Raw genomic sequence first — 21,553 nt, forward strand, 5'->3', positions numbered from 1 at the left:
TGTAGACCTTACACAAGGTTGGAATGGGCTACAAGACCATCGCCAAGCAGCTTAGTGAGGTGACAACAGTTGGTGCGATTATTTGCAAATGGAAGAAACACAAAAGAACTGTCAATCTCCCTCGGCCTGGGGATCCATGCAAGATCTCACCTCGTGGAGTTGCAATGATCATGAGAACGTTGAGGAATCAGCCCAGAACTACACGGGAGGATCTTGTCAATGATCTCACGGCAGCTGGGACCATAGTCACCAAGAAAACAATTGGTAACACACTACGCCGTGAAGGACTGAAATCCTGCAGCGCCCACAAGGTCCCCCTGCTCAAGAAAGCACATATACATGCCTGTCTGAAGTTTGCCAATGAACATCTGAATGATTCAGAGGCCAACTGGGTGAAAGTGTTTTGGTCAGATGAGACCAAAATGGAGCTCTTTGGCATCATTCAACTCGCCGTGTTTGGAGGAGGAGGAATGCTGCCTATGACCCCAAGAACACCATCCCCACCGTCAAACATCAAATCAAATCAAATGTATTTATATAGCCCTTCGTACATCAGCTGATATCTCAAAGTGCTGTACAGAAACCCAGCCTAAAACCCCAATCAGCAAGCAATGCAGGTGTAGAAGCACGGTGGCTAGGAAAAACTCCCTAGAAAGGCCAAAACCTAGGAAGAAACCTAGAGAGGAAACAGGCTATGTGGGGTGGCCAGTCCTCTTCTGGCTGTGCCAGGTGGAGATTATAACAGAACATGGCCAAGATGTTCAAATGTTCTTTAAATGACCAGCATGGTCCAATAATAATAAGGCAGAACAGTTGAAACTGGAGCAGCAGCACGGCCAGGTGGACTGGGGACAGCAAGGTAGTCCTGAGGCATGGTCCTAGGGCTCAGGTCCTGCAAGAGAGAGAAAGAAAGAGAGAATTAGAGAGAGCTCACTTAAATTCACGCAGGACACCGAATAGGACAGGAGAAGTACTACAGATATAACAAACTGACCCTAGCCCATCGACACATAAACTACTGCAGCATAAATACTGAAGGCTGAGACAGGAGGGGTCAGGAGACACTGTGGCCCCATCCGAGGACACCCCCGGACAGGGCCAAACAGGAAGGATATAACCCCACCCACTTTGCCAAAGCACAGCCACCACATCACTAGAGGGATATCTTCAACCACCAACTTACCATCCTGAGACAAGGCCGAGGATAGCCCACAAAGATCTCCGCCACGGCACAACCCAAGGGGGGGTGCCAACCCAGACGGGAAGATCACATCAGTGACTCAACCCACTCAGCTGACACACCCCTCCCAGGGACGGTATGAAAGAGCCCCAGTAAAACAGTGACTCAGCCCCTGTAATAGGGTTAGAGGCAGAGAATCCCAGTGGAAAGAGGGGAAACGGCCAGGCAGAGACAGCAAGGGCGGTTCGTTGCTCCAGAGCTTTTCCGTTCACCTTCCCACTCCTGGGCCAGGCTACACTCAATCATATGATCCACTGAAGAGATGAGTCTTCAGTAAAGACTTAAAGGTTGAGACCGAGTTTGCATCTCTTACATGGGTAGGCAGACCGTTCCATAAAAATGAAGCTCTAAAGGAGAAAGCCCTGCATCCAGCTGTTTGCTTAGAAATTATAGGGACAATTAGGAGGCCTGCGTCTTGTGACCGAAGCGTACGTGTAGGACCAAATCAGAGAGATAGGTAGGAGCAAGCCCATGCAATGCTTTGTAGGTTAGCAGTAAAACCTTGAAATCAGCCCTTGCCTTGACAGGAAGCCAGTGTAGAGAGGCTAGCACTGGAGTAATATGATCACATTTTTGGGTTCTAGGCAGGATTCTAGCAGCCGTATTTGGCACTGACTGAAGTTTGGTGCTTTATCCGGGTAGCCAGAAAGTAGAGCATTGCAGTAGTCTAACCTAGAAGTGACAAAAGCATGGATTAATTTTTCTGCATCATTTTTGGACAGAAAGTTTCTGATTTTTGCAATGTTACGTATAGGTGGAAAAAAGCTGTCCTTGCAATGGTCTTGATATGTTCTACAAAAGAGAGATCAGGGTCCAGAGTAACCCCGAAGTCCAGTTTTATTGGAGATGACTGTACAGCCATTAAGATTAATTGTCAAATTCAACAGAATATCTCTTTGTTTCTTGGGACCTAGACCAAGCATCTCTGTTTTGTCCGAGTTTAAAAGTAGAAAGTTTGCAGCCATCCACCTCCTTATGTCTGAAACACATGCTTCTAGCGAGGGCAATTTTGGGGCTTCACCATGTTTCATTGAAATATACAGCTGTGTGTCATCCGCATAGCTCTGAAAGTTAACAATATGTTTTCGAATGACATCCCCAAGAGGTAAAATATATAGTGAAAACAATAGTGGTCCTAAAACGGAACCTTGAGGAAGACCGAAATTTACAGTTGATTTGTCAGAGGACAAACCATTCACAGAGACAAACTGATATCTTTCCGACAGATAAGATCTAAACCAGGCCAGAACTTGTTCGTGTAGACCAATTTGGGTTTCCAATCTCTCCAAAAGAATGTGGTGATCGATGGTATCAAAAGCAGCACTAAGGTCGAGGAGCACGAGGACAGATGCAGAGCCTCGGTCTGGTGCCATTAAAAGGTAATTTACAACCTTCATAAGTGCAGTCTCAGTGCTATGATGGGCTCTAAAACCAGACTGAAGCATTTCGTATACATTGTTTGTCTTCAGGAAGGCAGTGAGTTGCTGCGCAACAGCCTTTTCTAAAATTTTTAGAGGAATGGAAGATTCGATATAGGCTGATTAGTTTTTTTTATATTTTCTGGGTCAAGGATTGGCTTTTTCAAGAGAGGCTTTATTACTGCCACTTTTAGTGAGTTTGGTACACATCCGGTGGATAGAGAGCCGTTTATTATGTTCAACATAGGAGGGCCAAGCACAGGAAGCAGCGCTTTCAGTAGTTTAGTTGGAATAGGGTCCAGTATGCAGCTTGAAGGTTTAGAGGCCATGATTATTTTCATTATTGTGTCAAGAGATATAGTACTAAAACACTTGAGCGTCTCTTGATCCTAGGTCCTGGCAGAGTTGTGCAGACTCAGGACAACTGAGCTTTGAAGGAATACGCAGAAGAGTCCGTAATTTGCTTTCTAATAATCATGATCTTTTCCTCAAAGAAGTTCATGAATTTATCACTGCAGAAGTGAAAGCCATCCTCTCTTGGTGAATGCTGCTTTTTAGTTAGTTTTGCGACAGTATCAAAAAGGAATTTCGGATTGTTCTTATTTTCCTCAATTAAGTTAGAAAAATAGGATGATCGAGCAGCAGTAAGGGCCCTTCGGTACCGCACGGTACTGTCCTTCCAAGCTAGTCGGAAGACTTCCAGTTTGGTGTGGCCACCAGGTGGAGCAAAGGGACGATGGACGGGGCCATGTACTGTCAAATCTTGGGTGAGAACCTCCTTCCCCCAGCCAGGGCATTGAAAATGGGTCGTGGATGGGTATTCCAGCATGACAATGACCCAAAACACACGGCCAAGGCAACAAAGGAGTGGCTCAAGAAGAAGCACATTAAGGTCCTGGAGTGGCCTAGCCAGTCTCCAGACCTTAATCGCATAGAAAATCTGTGGAGGGAGCTGAAGGTTCGAGTTGCCAAACATCAGCCTCGAAACCTTAATGACTTGGAGAAGATCTGCAAAGAGGAGTGGGACAAAATCCCTCCTGAGATGTGTGCAAACCTTGTGGCCAACTACAAGAAACGTCTGACCTCTGTGATTGCCAACAAGGGTTTTGCCACCAAGTCACTAAGTCATGTTTTGCAGAGGTGTTAATACTTATTTCCCTCATTAAAATGCTAATCAATTTATAACATTTTTGACATGCGTTTTTCTGGATTGTTTTGTTGTTATTCTGTCTCTCACTGTTCAAATAAACCTACCATTAAAATGATAGACTGATCATTTCTTCGTCAGTGGGCAAACTTACAAAATCAGCTGGGGATCAAATACTTTTTTTCCCTCACTGTACAGTTTTCAGTTTACCATTACACTACATTACCAAATGTATGTGGACACCTGCTTGTCGAATATCTCATTGCAAAAACATGGGCTTTAATATGGAGTTGGTTACTCCTTTGCTGCTAGAACAGCCTCCCCTCTTCTGGGAAGGCTTTTCACTACATGGTGGAACATCGCTGCGCGGACATGCTTCCATTCAGTCACAAGAGCATTAGTAAGGTCAGACACTGATGTTTGGCGATTAGACCTGGCTTGCAGTCGGCGTTCCAATTTATCCCAAAGGTGTTCGATGGGGTTGAGGTCAGGGCTCTGTGCAGGCCAGTCAAGTTCTTCCACACTGATCTCGGCAAAACCATTTCTGTATGGGTTTCAAAGACGAGATGTAAATGTGGTGTCCGAAGGCAATTCATTTAACATAAAAAAGATTTATACGTATAAATATTATATTAAATCACTCAACTCTTACCCTTCTTTTGACCCTGAAATATTTGTGTTGCAAACTATTAAATTTAGAGAGTTATTGAGCTCTAAAGTGCAAAATGTCCTTCCCTGTAACTGGCGGGTTAAAATTCAAATGACAGAAGTGTTTTTAAAATTTTGAAATTCATCCTAAAAATATAATATGGCTGCTGTTCCTGTACAGGGATCAACATCAGGGGAAATTTTAGAGGGACAACTAATAGTACTCAATAAAACTCAAACTTCCATTAAAACACACATGCAGGGTACTCAATTAAAACTACACTCGTTGTGAATCTAGCCAACATGTCAGATTTTAAAATGCTTTTCGGCGAAAGCATATGAGAAGCTATTATCTGATAGCATGCAACCCCCCGAAATACCTGAAGGCAACGTAAACACCTTTGACAAGCTTCTTTTGTTGGCACTCCAATATGTCCCATAAACATCACAATTGGGTCTTTTTTTCGATTAAATCCGTCCATGTATACCCAAAATGTCTATTTATGAAGCCCGTCTGATTCCAGGAAAAAACAGCTTTTCAAAACGCAACGTCATTTTTTTAAATTAAAAAAGTTGCCTATAAACTTTGACAAAACACTTCAAACTACTTTTGTAATCCAACTTTGGGTATTAGTAAACGTTAATAATTGATCAAATTGATCACGGGGCGATCTGTATTCAATAGCAGCAAGTCTTGAAATCATGGTTGATATTTTCTCTTTCATAACTTCCTTTGGTGTACCCGATGACAGGAAGTGCCTATTCCTCATTTCACCAAGGATTAACTTCAACCCAATTCCCAACACCGGCGACTTCGTGTGGAAGCTGTAGGATCTGTAAACTGGGCGCTATCTATTTTACCTTGCCATAGACAATACAGAGTACTGGCGGAAGGATATATATTTTCTTTTTTTTGTGAACAGCTTTCCTTGGGGTTTTGCCTGCTACACACGTTCTGTTATAGTCACAGACATGATTTAACCAGTTTTAGAAACTGCAGAGTGTTGTCTATCCACACATACTAATCATATGCATATGCTATATTCCTGGCATAAGTTGCAGGACGTTGAAATTTTGCGCAATTTTAAACAAAAAGCTGAAAAAATTCACACGCTCTTTAAGAGGTTTTAACACCCATGGCATAATTGTGTTAGTGTTTGCAACAATATATAGAATAATGGGCGAAATATGGTATCTAATTTTGATTCAAAACTTGAATAACTTTTGCGCTTCATCAATCTCATTCAGTATAACAAAGGTAAAAAGCCATTTTTAAGCATATCACATGATGGTAATCGTGTGACAGTGTGTGACATCACAAAGAACACCCATTGAAGACCCTCTATCAATGTGATGAGGTGAGTAAATCTCTCTGAAATATTTGATGATTTCACCTTTTCACCCTCTAGTAATCTTTGTAACAAAAACGCATGTCCTTCAGTACGGCACAGAAAACATAATTGTAATGCTATTATTTAAAGCTATATTAAATCTGAAAATGAATGATAATCTTTATAGGTCATTACTTTATATAGGTGGCCAAGGAAATGCTTGTTAAATATGTTTGTATGAAATCTGTCCTTCAGTATCACACTTTTGTCCTTCAGCACAACAAAAGTTTAATGTCTTACCACAATGTGACCCGTTATGCTGAATGACAGGAGCTTTGTTATCCCATGTTTTCACTAGTTTATAACATTTAAACATGCAATTCATATTTACCGGTGTGAATTTTTTAAATTTATTATTATGCCATGGGTGAATACTGAATATTATAATTTTAAACTATTTTAAGGTATTTCAATGCACATTATCTTTATACTGTATATGCCGTTGCCTAATAAGGAGAGGGCTGCACCGCACAGACAAAAGATTAATGCAGATCCCATTGCTAGGGAGGAAAGACAAGCCAGAAGAAAAGCATGATATTGTTTCCATGGTTTCATACTGCTGTCAGCAACAGTTCAATGCTGATTTAATCCTATTTGAATGAAATTGTACCTTGTGTCAGTTAAACGATGTTGCATAGTAAAACCCATGATCTTTGTGTGTGGCATATGGGTAATTTCACTCTCTAGTATGGAAGTTCAGCTAGCCTACACATCTTAAACATCTTATCCTGTTTTTTTACACAGTTTTAGAACTTAAAAAATAGCTAAAAGAAAACTACTATTGCATCTATTAATAATAGTTCATAGGATCATTATTGTTATTGCTGAAGGAATCACATTTAATCAATATTTGTGGGCCTTGGTGATATGTATCCTTCAGGGTAACAAAATATTGTCATACAGTATAACACCAGTATGTTATATTCAAATACAATAACTTTGTTTTGTTGACTCAGAGATACAAAAACAAATCTCAAAGTGTGGAGTGAAAGATATTTTCATAGATTTGACCATTGTTTTCAGTTTTCAGGCAGGGCGTTTTTGAGTTGTACCCGTGACACATCAAATATGTGGTATTCAAAATAAAATAATGTAATTTTTTCTGCGTAGTCATATTTCTGCTAGTCTAACCATGGACATATAACCTGGGCATAGCATACAATAAAAAAAGTGTTATACTGAATTACATTTTACTAGGGTACATTCATATGATTCACAATAAAATTGAATTATTGGCTTTATTCTAGAATATAACTAATATAAGCGAATACAGTAGGTGACACTCCCAATGAACATAAAACAGCATTTTAGGGAATTGTAATTGCTGTAAAAAACAAACAATGAAAACCTAATAAGTATTTGGCCCATGGACCTCGCTTTGTGCACGGGGGCATTGTCATGCTGAAACAGGAAGTGCCCTTCCCCAAACTGTTGCCACAAATTTGGAAGCACAGAATTGCCTAGAATGTCATTGTATGCTGTAACGTTAAGATTTCCCCTTCTCTGGAACTAAGGGGCTTAGCCCGAACTATGAAAACGGTCCCAGACTATTATTCCACCTCCCAAACTTAACAGTTAGCACAATGCATTGGGGCAGGTAGCATTCTCCTGGCAATGCCAAACCCAGATTTGTCTATCAGTCTAACAGATAGTGAAGGCATAATCACCCCATAGAATGTTTTTCCTTAGCTGCATAGTCCAATGGTTGCGAGCTTTACACCACTCTAGCCGACGCGTAGCATTTACGCATGGCGATATATAGCTTGTGTGTGCGGCTGCCCAGCCATGGAAACCCGTTTCATGAAGCTCCCAACAAACAGTTATTGTGCCGACGTTGCTTCCAGAGGCAGTTTGGAACCCGGTAGTGAGTGTTGCAACCAAGGACAGACAATGTTTACACATTTCAGCACTCGGCGGTCCTGTTCTGTGAGCTTGTGTGGCCTACCACTTCGTGGCTGAGCCGTTGCTGCTCTTAGACGTTTCCACTTCACACTAACAGCTGCAGTTGACCGCAGAAGCTCTAGCAAGGCAGAAATTTGATGAACTGACTTGTTAGTAATGTGGCATCCTAAGACGGTGAAAGACACTGAGCTCTTCAGTAAGGCCATTCTAATGCCAATGTTTGTCTATGGAGATTGCATGGCTGTGTGCTTGATTTTATACACCTGTCATTAACGGGTGTGGCTGAAATAGCCAAATCCACTCATTTGAAGTAGTGGACTTTTGTGTGTATATTGTATAGCCTGATGCCTAGTCACCTTACCCCTATACATATAGTACTAGTCAAAAGTTTGGATTCACCTACTTATTTCAGGATCTTCCTTTATCTTTACTATTTTCTACATTGTAAAATAATACTGAAGGCATCAAGATTATGAAAGTACACATATGGAATCATGTAGTAACCAAAAAAGTGTTAAACAAATCTAAATATAATTTAGATTTTAGATTCTTCAATGTAGTCACCTGCCTTGACAACAGCTTTGCTCACTCTTGGCATTCTCTCAACCACCTTCCCCTGGAATGCTTTTTCAACAGTCTTGAAGGAATTCCCACATATGCTGGGCACTTATTGGCTGCTTTTCCTTCATTCTGCTGTCCAACTCATACCAAACCAACTCAATTGGGTTGAGGTCGGCTGATTGTGGAGTCCAAGTCATCTGATACAGAACTCCATTACTCTTCTTCTTGGTCAAATAGCCCTTAAACAGCCCAGAGGTCTTGTGGTGGTTAATTTCTTTATTATCAAATGAGGAGAGACAGAGTTATACTTAAACTGAATCTTTATTCGTGAGAGCTTTGCAATAGCGATGGCTGGTCGATGAATCACGCTAAGATGATTCGTTGAGAGCCCCGAGACAAAAGTACAAAGGTATTTTATAGCCAAGATACACCCCTTTAAACCTAGAAGGCGAACAACAGATATATAGAATGGGTCACAAGGTTAAGATTTGTATGAAAGATACCTATAATACATAGCAGACAGTACCTGCTGTGTCAACAGTTTTCATTGTGTAGATACCAGTGCCTGTTCAGGGGCAGAACGACAGATTTGTAACTTGTCAGCTTGGGGATTTGAACTTGCAACCTTCCGGTTACAACGAGAAGACATCCAATAGGGAGGAAGTCAGTGACATGGCAGTGTGGTGCCAGACGACACCCTCTCCCTCAACGTCAGCAAGACAAAGGAGCTGATCGTGGACTACAAGAAACGGAAGACCGAGCATGTCCACATCCACATCGACAGCGGGTCGAGAACTTCAAGTTCCTTGTGTCTAAATCACTAAGGAATTATCATGGTCCACACACACCAACACAGTCATGAAGAAAGCATGAAAACGCCTCTTCCTCCTCAGGAGGCTGAAAAGATTCGGCATGGGCACTCATATCCTCAATAAGTTAGATAGAAAGAGATACAGTAAAAACTGTATTGAATGTGTGTGAAAAGCATTTGCTTGAGCAAATTTGACAGAGAATAGAAATAAGCAATCCAATCAATGGATAGAAAAAGACAACGTAGACAACCCACAGTGGAATCAAATCCTGTTTTCTCGCTCGCTCCCTCGCCGTCTCTGTGTGTACAGCCCAGTACATCACTGGGGCCGAGCTCCCTGCAATCCAGGACATCTACACCAGGCGGTGTCAGAGTAAGGTCCTAAATATTGTCAAAGACTCCGGCCACCCAAGTCATAGACTGTTCTCTCTGCTACCGAATGGCAAGCGGCCCGATTCATCAAGTCTGAAAATAACAGAACCTTGAGCAGTTTCTACCCCCAAGCATTAAGATTGCTAAATAGTTAGTCCGGGTAGCTATTGGTTAATTATTTAGCTATCTGCATTGACCCTTTTTGCTCTAACTCTTTTGACTCATCACTTATGCTGCTGCTACTGTTTATTTTCTATCCTGTTGCCTGTTCACTTTATCCCTACTTATGTACATATCTACCTCAATTACCTAGTATATAGCTAAGTTATTGTTACTCGTTGTGTATTTACTCCTTGTGTTATTACTTTTCTATTATTTATCTTTTTTTCTCTCTGCATTGTTGGTGTTAGGGTTATTTTCCTTGTTCCATGTCAATCATTTTCTCATTGGTGAAATTAGCATTATGACAATATCTTTAATTAAATCATTCAAAAAACCTTTATTAATGCAATTGCAGACATAATTTGACAACAGGAACATAGCACTAATGTTTCTGAGTAAGTTCTGCAAAATAGAAAGTGTCCCAAGTTTCTTTTGTCATGCTTGTAGTCAACCCTGTGATGTTGACTACGTCATTACCCTACACAGCTATATAAACAAGACTTTTAGTTTTATCTAAATGCTTACCAGTAAATGTCCAAGTTGATTTATAGTGGAATGTCTGACTAGTCTCTTATCTCTTACACTCCCTGGGGATTCTGTGTCTCTGCATCTCTTCTATCTTTTAGGCTCTTTTCACAGACACCCTGAACTCACACATCTCTTCTTTATAAGAGGCTGAGAGTAGAACAATACTGTGGAACAATATTAAACCTCATGTGTATATATATATTGTTTATCTGTAGTCTAGGACCCTATAAATGTAAGGGGTAGGGGTCTTATAACCTTATAATAATCTTAGAAACATTTGGTGCAGCCCCTATCATGGCCACAAGGTGAACCCCCGACCTGGGAAGGGCCTGTAAGTAAGCATTTCACAGTTCGTCTACACCTGTTGTTACGAAGCATGTGACAAATAAAATCTGATTTGACACACACACAGGCACACATGCAAACACATACCGACTTGAGGGACAGACGCAAGCACTGCCTCTCATTGTCACATAGAATCCCCTTCTCTTACTGTATTAACATCTAAACGGATGCACACACACATACACACACACACACACACACACACGCCAGAGTCTGGAGCTTAGAGTAGGTCTAATTGCAGCTGTAACGGCTTTCTTCTGTTGAAGGAGGAGCGGACCAAAATGCAGCGTGATGGTTACTCATGTTTATTGAATGAAAGTAGACTAGATGTGAAATAACTGAACATGTACAAAAACAACAGACGGAAATGTGGAAAAAACTATACAGCCTGTCTTTTTACATTTTTTTTTATAAAAAATAATTTATTATCTTCAATACCATTCATTCTTTACAACTCATAATTTACATACATAGTCAGATAATGGTATTTTTAATTAAACTAATTAAAATAAACATAAACCCCAAACAAAACCTCAGGGGAGCATATTCCCTCCCCGTCACCCTACAAAATACCTTTCCCTATCTCCCCGTCCCTAATCTATCCTCTTACAAATCTAAATGACACCCAGCCCTAAACCCCCCTTCCACCTCTCCCGAGCAGCATGCTGCCCCCACTTCCTCTCCTCCCTCTTCATCCTCCCCCTCAAATCTCCTTCCACTCTCCTCACTATCCCTTCCACCCCCCCAATCTCTCCCTGTCTTCACCATGTTCTGCCTTGCTTCCCACAGCCCCCGTTTAAAGAGACTCATGAGAAGCCAGAGCAGAAACCTGTCCCTATCCGTCCCTCTCGCTCTCCCTACACCCCTCTCTAACCTGGCCCACGTCAATACAAAATCCCCCTTTACCAAACCTAACAACACCCGTGCCCTAGCCCATACTACTCCGGCAAAGGCACAGTCCCAAAAGACATGTCGCACAGTCTCCTCCCTGCCACAAGAGGATCTTGGACAGGTGGGGGATTGCACCAAACTATACCGGTACAAGATGGAACGTACCGGCAAACACTTATGAAGGCTCAACCAATTCAGGTCCTTGAGCCTGTTGTCCAGACCCCGCACCTGCACTCCCTCCCAGACCACTTCCGAGATGCCCACTACAGGCGCCGGACTCCCTGCTTTTCTGACCTCCTCGTACAGGTGCCTATGATCTAAACCTACTCGTGCAACTTCAACCTCAGGGGGCGCACGCAGCCACTTGGCCGCATGACCAAAGTGCCACGGCAGCTGTTCCGCCCGAGGACCCGTGTTAGACCACACCATTATGCTTCTCGCCTGATACGAGAAAAATACCCGCAGGAGGTAACCGGAGGGGTGTATCACTGGCTGAGCAAGCTCCGTTAACAAGAAAGAAACAAAAATTCTGTCCAGCTTGAGGGGAAAATGTGGTACCCCCCTACCTCCCTCCCCGATGGGACAGATCATGCGTGCCCTGGCGACCCACTCGCACCTGCCACTCCACATAAACTGAAACACAAGCCTCACTAGAGGCCTCCTCAGACAAGCCGGCAATGGGTAGATGTATGCCAAATACAAAAGAGACGGCAACACATCCACCTTTAGGACCAGGACTTTGCCCATAAAAGACAAATACCTAGCTTTCCACATTGCTAGCTTCCTCTGTACCACTGCGATACGCATGTTCCAGTTTAGCGTCGCTGAGCCGGAGGTCTCAAAATGGACCCCGAGAATCCTCAGGGCCCCCTCACAGAGAGAGAACCCCCCAGGCACATCCGTTCTACCGCGCCATCTTCCGAAAAACTTGACGGAAGACTTTGCATGGTTCAGAACTGCTCCCGACGCTCGGGTGAAATCCCCAAAGATGGCAAGGGACCTTGTCAGGCATGAGTCCTTGCACAACAGCAAGGAAGTGTTGTCGGCGTACTGCGTCATCTTAACACGCAGCCCACCACTTCCAGGGATCAGCAAACCTTCCACCCATGAGTCTGCCCTAATGGCAGCCCCCAGAGGCTCCATGTACAGAACGAAGAGGAGAGCCGAGAGTGGGCACCCCTGCCTGACCCCAGACGAGAGGTCAAAAACGTCACCCAAGTGACTATTTACACTAACTCGGCACCCCGCTCCGACATATAATGTACGAATCCATCCTATAAACTTCTCCCCAAATCCTAATCGACCTAACACTCTGAATAAAAAGGATCTATTCAGGCGATCGAAGGCTTTCGCCTGATCTAGCGCTGCTACCATAAAAGGCAGTCCTCTATCTTCAACCCAAGCGATGGAGTCCCTGATTAACTGTAGGTTCCATCTAATAGAGCGGCCCTCTACCCCGCACGTCTGATCCTCATGAACGACGTAGGGAAGGGCTGTGCGCAACCGGTCTGCTAAAACCTTTGCAAGTAGCTTGTAATCTACACACAGCATGGTCAACGGCCGCCAGTTGCCAAGGTCTGCTACTTCCCCCTTCTTATATAAAAGTGACAGCACACCAACAGCCATTGATCCCCCCGGGACCCCCGTCTCAAGGATGGCCTTCAAGACTTCGAGGACCACTGGTCCAAGTATACCCCAAAACTTGAGATAAATCTCAGCCGGCAGCCCATCCATCCCAGGCACCTTCCCTTTTCCCATCCTCCTAAGAGCGCTCTCAACCTCTTCTAGTGAGATCTGGGCCTCCATCACTTCTCTAATGTCCTCCGGCAACCGCCTGGACAAGTGTTCTAAAAACACATTTCCCTGCTCTACATCTATTTCCCTTTCCTTAAATAAACCTTGGAAATTATCAGTTGTCACCCTGACCATATCCTCTGGTTCTCTAACTATACTACCATTTTCTTCCCTAACACCATGCATTACCTTCCTACTCTGTCTTGCCCTAACCAACTTAAAGAACACAGCAGAACAAGTCTCATTATGTTCTAGAAAGCCACTATGCGCACGCTCCAGGAAAGCTCGAGCCTTCCGCTCCTGCAACTCCCTGAGCTGCGCCTTTAGGGTTGCGGATCTCTCCCAGTCAAACGACCCGCCGAGGTTGCCTGCCTCGTATTCGAGTTCAATTAACCTTTGGATACGATCCACCTCCCTCCTCTCCTCCCTTTTTTCCTCTTGCAATACCCTATTATAAAAGCCCTAATCCTCACCTTAACTAATTCCCACCACTCTAACACCCCTCGCACATGGACCGGAGGCCCTCAAGCCTCCTAAAGAAACCATAAAACCCGTCAACAAAAGCCTGCTCCTCCAGCACATCCCGATCTAGCTTCCAGTACCCCCTACCAAAGAGGCAGACTGGCGACCCCACCTGCAGGAGCACCCCGTCGTGATCCGAAAAGAAAACAGGCAACAGCCGCCCAGACAACTTACCCAAAGACCTGGGTACAAAAATATAATCGAGCCTCCGCTCAACCCCCCTGGAGTTACGCCATGTAGGACCGTCCATTTTCGGAGTAGTAAACCCCTTACATTTAAACTAACAAAAGTAAAATTAGACTCCATGAAAAAATAAAAACATGTAATACACTCAAATTCTAAACCCAGACAGAGAAACTGTCTGTAACGATTGATAATAAAGTAACGTTCTTCCTTTCTTCTTCTCCCTCTGTAGGTACCACCAGGCTGCCAAAGGAGGGAGAGGTGCCGGGGGTGGACTATAACTTTGTGAGCTTGGAGCGCTTTATGGAACTGGAGCAAAGCGGAGCCCTGCTAGAGAGTGGAACCTATGAAGGTAAGTTCACTGACCACGACACTGATCCCTACGGCTATTCTAATCTAAATTGTGATATTGACATATCCAGATCGCAAAAAAACATGTTTTTATTGCTTACTCGTTTTTTGTCTGTCATGTTGCGGCTGCTTTCCAGGAACTACACACATCAAGCCCCACGTAGATTTTTCATATAAATCCATGTTTTCTGTATTATAGTATAACATTTGCGCTAGCCGCTAATGCTACTCACTAACTAGCTAGCAAATATTATGGAGCTAGGGGGCAAATATACAGTGCCTTGCGAAAGTATTCGGCCCCCTTGAACTTTGCGACCTTTTGCCACATTTCAGGCTTCAAACATAAAGATATAAAACTGTATTTTTTTAGTGAAGAATCAACAACAAGTGGGACACAATCATGAAGTGAAACGACATTTATTGGATATTTCAAACTTTTTTAACAAATCAAAAACTGAAAAATTGGGCGTGCAAAATTATTCAGCCCCTTTATTTTCAGTGCAGCAAACTCTCTCCCGGAGTTCAGTGAGGATCTCTGAATGATCCAATGTTGACCTAAATGACTAATGATGATAAATACAATCCACCTGTGTGTAATCAAGTCTCCGTATAAATGCACCTGCACTGTGTTAGTCTCAGAGGTCCGTTAAAAGCGCAGAGAGCATCATGAAGAACAAGGAACACACCAGGCAGGTCCGAGATACTGTTGTGAAGAAGTTTAAAGCCGGATTTGGATACAAAAAGATTTCCCAAGCTTTAAACATCCCAAGGAGCACTGTGTAAGCGATAATATTGAAATGGAAGGAGTATCAGAGCACTGCAAATCTACCAAGACCTGGCCATCCCTCTAAACTTTCAGCTCATACAAGAACAAGACTGATCAGAGATGCAGCAAAGAGGCCCATGATCACTATGGATGAACTGCAGAGATCTACAGCTGAGGTGGGAGACTCTGTCCATAGGACAACAATCAGTCGTATATTGCACAAATCTGGCCTTTATGGAAGAGTGGCAAGAAGAAAGACATTTCTTAAAGATATCCATAAAAAGTGTTGTTTAAAGTTTGCCACAAGCCACCTGGGAGACACACCAAACATGTGGAAGAAGGTGCTCTGGTCAGATGAAACAAAAATTGAACTTTTTGGCAACAATGCAAAACGTTATGTTTGGCGTAAAAGCAACACAGCTCATCACCCATCCCCACTGTCAAACATGGTGGTGGCAGCATCATGGTTTGGGCCTGCTTTTCTTCAGCAGGGACAGGGAAGATGGTTAAAATTGATGGGAAGATGGATGGAGCCAAATACAGGACCATTCTGGAAGAAAACCTGATGGAGTCTGCAAAAGACCTGAGACTGGGACTGAGATTTGTCTTCCAACAAGACAATGATCCACAACATAGAAAAATCTACAATGGAATGGTTCAAAAATAAACATATCCAGGTTTTAGAATGGCCAAGTCAAAGTCCAGACCTGAATCCAATCGAGAATCTGTGGAAAGAACTGAAAACTGCTGTTCACAAATGCTCTCCATCCAACCTCACTGAGCTCGAGCTGTTTTGCAAGGAGGAATGGGAAAAAAATCAGTCTCTCGATGTGCAAAACTGATAGAGACATACCCCAAGCAACTTACAGCTGTAATCACAGCAAAAGGTGGCGCTACAAAGTATTAACTTAAGGGGGCTGAATAATTACAGGTAAACAGGTAGACCTTACAGTGAAATGCTTACTAACAAGCCCTTAACCAACAATGCCATTTAAAAAATATGAATACGAATAAGAAATACATGTGAAAACAAGTAGTTGAAGAGCAGCAGTAAAATAATAATAGCGGGGCTATATACAGCGGGTACCGGTACAGAGTCAATGTGCGGGGGAACCGGTTAGTCAAGGTTATTGAGGAGGTAATGTAGGAGTTATTATTGTGATTATGCATAGATATTAACAGAGAGTAGCAGCGGCGTAAAAGAGAGAGGGGGGCAATGCAAATAGTCTGGGTAGCCATTCGATTAGATCTTCAGGAGTCTTATAGCTTGAGGGTAGAAGCTGTTTAGAAGCTTCTTGGACCTAGACTTGGCGCTCCTGTACCGCTTGCCTTGCGGTAGCAGAGAGAACAGTCTATGACTAGGGTGGCTGGTGTCTTTGACAATTTTTAGGGCCTTTCTCTGACACAGTCATTCTATTTCTATGATTGCAACAGTTCACCCAAGTATTTTTTATCTAATCGTAGGAAAAATCGCAATTAGATTTTCTGCCCATTTTGTGCAGACCTACTATCCAAAACACTGACCTCAACTGCTGTCACAAAGAATGGCTATGGTTTTGTCTTGACATAAATAAGCATTTCATTCACAGTCCTAAGACAGTCCTCTATGGCTTGGGGTGGTCTAGTGGTCTAGGCTAGACCAGAACACATACAGTCCATTCAGAAAGTATTCAGACCCCGTGACTTTTTCCACAATTTGTTACTTTGCAGCCTTATTCTAAAATAAATTAAATAAATATTCCCTCATCAGTCTACACGCTGATGGGTTTTTGGATTTCTAAACTTTAAATATTGTTAATCATCAGTTATACTAGAGACATGAGGAGTGCCATAGTCTGGTTTATACACCAGTAGTTTATGGGTATCTGTAGGAGGAATGTATATGGTGGGGTCAATGAAGGTTGGATAGGAGCCAGGGGCCTTTGGGAGGTGCTGAGTAGAGGAGAGGCAATCACACGATTGCTGTCACTGATAATGGTGGAGAGCGTGAGGAAACGGGGGTCGAGGTCAGGTCACATTAATAAGGGAGAAGGAACAGTTTGTTGCCCGCATCACTTGATTTCCTGCCTAGTAAAAAATATGTTATGTTTATAGTGAAGGAGGAGACTCCTCCCAAATTGGGGTATATATACTACCACTGTTGGAAATATGACTTTGTCTTATGCAGCTGTACGACCCAATGAGTATATAAACTTGGTTTAAGCTCTGTGATTTTTACTCTGTTCATTTAGAACTTAACAACGCAATACCCCATAATGACAAAGCGAAAACAGGTTGTTAGGCATTTTAGCAAATTTATAAAAATGTACGCTTGATGGTTTTTGCAACTGCACTTGAAGAAATTGTCAAAGTTCTTGAAATGTTCTAGATTGACTGACCTTCATGTCTTAAAGTAATGATAGTAGGACTGGCATTTCTCTTTGCTTATTTGAGCTGTTCTTGCCATAATATGGACTTAGTCTTTTGTCAAATAGGGCTATCTTCTGTATACACCCCTACCTTGTCACAACACAACTGATTGGCTCAAACGCATTAAGATGGAAATAAATTCCACAAATTAAGGTTTAACAAGGCATACCTGTTAATTGAAATGCATTCCAGGTGACTACCTCATGAAGCTGGTTGAGAGAAAGCCAATAGTGTGTAAAGCTGTCATCAAGGCAAAGGGTGGCTACTTTGAAGGATCTCAAATATAAAATATATTTTGATATTTTTAACCTCGCACTGTTTTGGTTACTAAATGATTATATATGTGTTATTTCATAGTTGATGTCTTCACTATTATTCTACAATGTAGAAAATAGTACAAATAAAGAAAATCCCTGGAATGAGTAGGTGTGTCCAAACTTTTGACTGGTACTGTAGGTGTGCCAAGCTAGTAGCGTCATACCCAAGAAGACTGTAATCACTGCCAAAGGTGCTTCAACAAAGTAGTGAGTAAAGGGTTTGAATACTTAAGTACATGTTCATTTTTTATACATTAAATAAAATGTATAAAAACCTGTTTTTGCTTTGTCATTATGGGGAATTGTGTGTAGATTGATGAGGATTAAAAAATATATTTTTTAAATCGTAATACATAAAGCTATAATGTAACAAAATGTGGAAAAAGTCAAGGGGTCTGAATACTTTCCGAATGCACTGTATATACTGCTGCATTGTGAATTGGATTCCGGACCACTTTCTGAAAGCGTCTCTTCCATCTTTTTACTTTGGTCTATCCTGTCCCAAAAAATGATAATATGAAAGGACTGCCCTATGAGAGCAGATCTAATTCAGAAAAGATTAGACGGATGGTTCACTTTTTAGCTTATTATCGACATTCACAGGTTTGTTGTCGTCTCATCCAAAGTATCCAAAATCTCCTGTGTGGCATTCTTGAAGCATGTAGCCAATGCTAGTTGAAATGGATTTAATCAGATAGCAAAAGCATTACAACGGCCATGAAGATTGCACTTCCCCCTCCTCTTGGGTTTTAATTTGCATTACACATTGAGATGTAAGTGCCCGCAGGCACTGCCTGCCACCCTTTAAGAGGTGGTTTCTCCCAGTGGGCCTCTGCTGTTTGTAAGAGATATATATATATACACACACACACACACACACACACACACACACACACACACACACACACACACACACACACACACACACACACACACACACACACACACACACACACACACACACACACACACACACACACACACACACACACACACACACACACACACAGAGCTACTGGCTAAGTGAGCAACCCATTCATCAGTGGATTTCTGCCATGGTCTGAAGACAGATGCACAGCCTTGAATAGCATCAAACCCAAGACATACACTATAATATGTCATAATGCCATGTGTACAAGTACAGTGAAATGCATTTCTTGCTAGCTCCAAACCCAACAATGCAGTAATCAATATCAATGTGGGACTGAAATTTACATAAGGAAGAACAAAAATACTCGATGAATAAAAATAGCTCTATTCAGGGTCAGTTCCAATACCATATTTAAGATGTGCAGGGATACTGGAGTGAAAGAGGTCATCTACCAGTTGAAGTCAGAAGATTACATACACTTAAGTTGGAGTCATTAAAACTTGTTTTTCAACCACTCCACAAATTTCTTGGTAACAAACTATAGTTTTTACAAGTCGGTTAGGACATCTGCTTTGTGTATGACACAAGTAATGTTTCCTACAATTGTTTACAGACAGATTATTTAACTTATAATTCACTGTATCATAATTCCAGTGGGTCAGAAGATTACAAACACTAAGTTGACTGTGCCTTTAAACAGCTTTAGAAGCTTCTAATAGGCTAATTGACATAATTTGAGCCAATTGGAGGTGTACATGTGGATGTATTTAAAGACCTACCTTCAAACACAGTCCCTCTTTGCTTGACATTATGGGAAACCAAAATAAATCAGCCAAGACCTCCATAAGTCTGGTCCATCCTTGGGAGCAATTTGCAAATGCCTGAACCGTACCACGTTCATCTGTACAAACAATAGAACGCAAGTATAAACACCATGGGACCACATAGCCGTCATTCCGCTCAAGAAGGAGACGCGTTCTGTCTCCTACTTTGGTACTTTGGTGCGAAAAGTGCACATCAATCCCAGAACAACAGCAAAGGACCTTGTGAAGATGGAGGAAACAGGTGCAAAAGTATCTAGAGCCACAGTAAAAATAGTCCTATATCGACATAACAAGTTAAAAAATCTAAATCTTTCAAGAAAGGCCGCTCAGCAAGGAAAAGCCAATAGTTCTTCCCGGCTGTATTTAATAACACTTTAGATGTTCTGGGTTAACAATGTAAGAAATAATACATTTAAAAAATAACCTGGACCTGAAGCAAGGCGACCATCTCTGTCGGCGCCATCTAACTGTTATGTAAATGACTGCTGGCCTCATGGTAATTGACAGTTCATTTCGTTTAGTTTATTAATTCGACCATTTAAAAAAAAACAAGCACACATTAAACTTATAAGCCATACATGCACATGAATAAAATCATTGAGGATAACAAACTGGAGACAATATGACTAGACATGATCGAACACAGTATGGCACTGAAATAATAAAACAAAAACATAAAAGAACAACATCTATCTCATCATTCCAGTTACATCACAGGGGTTATTCATATGGACACAGAGGACATCAAAAATATTTTTTTTACTTTATTTATTTATTTGATAAAAAAACTTTTAACATATTAACATGAACAGGTTTAGCTTATCAATGCCTCCACACAAAACAAGCAGCTGATGTGCTCATTTGGAGCATCTACATAATTTTTAAAAATGTAATCAATTTAATATACACCATCACAATAAATCCGTAATTTATTTTTAGCAGGTCTAAAGAAACATGATGATATGAGGAAAATGTTTTTCAGAAGAACATAATATGAGTCGGCCTATGTTATCTGCCTATGCGCCATGCCATAGGCTGTAGACTGGTACATTTAGCAGACAAGATATGCTTTTAAGTTCCATGCCATTATTTGAGTTACATGGTATATGTAAGAAGAATATAATTGAACTTTTCCCAGGATATTTTCCCATTCCGGAGCGGGTATGCCTACGAAGTGGCTATTTTGAGCGTAAAAGTTATAATTTAAAACAGGTTCTCTACGCTAGATTGAGATTTATTTGGCAATTTTGGTTGTGTTGATACAAACCCTGAAAATGTCTTAGAAATCAAAAATATATGGGTTGCATGATGCGACTACAGGCTATTGATGATTTGAGAAAGTCTCAAAAAAGCTTGCGCTCTGTTCCTTGCCTCAGGCTCCTCACGCTGTTCTTTCATCAAATTATCATATTTTCGCCCATCAGGCTATTCTCAATTGAATCTTGTCTTTACTAACATGTTCACTTAGATTCGATCTAGAATGACCCATTATGAAATGGGCAGGAACAGGGGCAGGCAGAAAAAAGACAAATAGTGAATGGAGGCTGCTTTCCGCAGTTTGTTTTTTGATCATGCCGAATAGGCTATTCTGGTTTAAAAGTAGAGCATTTGTTTAATATTAGCAGCTGAGAAATAAATATAGTAGCAACTGGGATCCTCCTCTTTTTATTGGCAACCATCAAAACTCTGCAATCACACGGGAATGCATATAGAAATGTCTGTCTTATAAGAACACCATGCTCTCTCTGTGTCCTTGAGAAAGGAATGAAGGAGCGAGAGGAGATGGAAACGCATGGTGGTGCGATATTCTGTTTCTAAAGGTAATGTGTCAGCCATTTTATTATGAAAATATATAAAATGCCCTATTACTAAATCCAATACAAATTCACTGTAATTGTAGGCTAACTCTGTAAGCCACCCTACACAATCAATGAACAAACAGCTTTGCCAAGGACTATATGTTCTCTCCCAGACTCATGGATAAAAGTTTGGAGCTTAAGGTAACAGTCCATCCAGTATGCATAATAATACAGTCCACACTCAAAGGCGATTACTAGAATGTATTTCCTTTTGGAGTATAGGCTAGACCAATTATAAAAA

The 21,553-nt window shown here is 41.8% G+C and overlaps 1 protein-coding gene across 1 annotated transcript in view; it reads left to right on the plus strand.

Moving 5' to 3' along the window:
• The window catches only part of LOC135524029 (membrane-associated guanylate kinase, WW and PDZ domain-containing protein 2-like), a 358,255-nt gene that overhangs the window by 116,568 nt on the left and 220,134 nt on the right, over positions 1-21,553 (plus strand). Inside the window, 1 exon segment of the mRNA XM_064951156.1 lies at positions 14,148-14,267. Coding sequence (XP_064807228.1) covers positions 14,148-14,267 — 120 coding nt within the window.

The sequence above is a fragment of the Oncorhynchus masou genome, chromosome 31 (genome assembly GCF_036934945.1).
Source record: "Oncorhynchus masou masou isolate Uvic2021 chromosome 31, UVic_Omas_1.1, whole genome shotgun sequence".
NCBI lineage: Eukaryota > Metazoa > Chordata > Actinopteri > Salmoniformes > Salmonidae > Oncorhynchus > Oncorhynchus masou.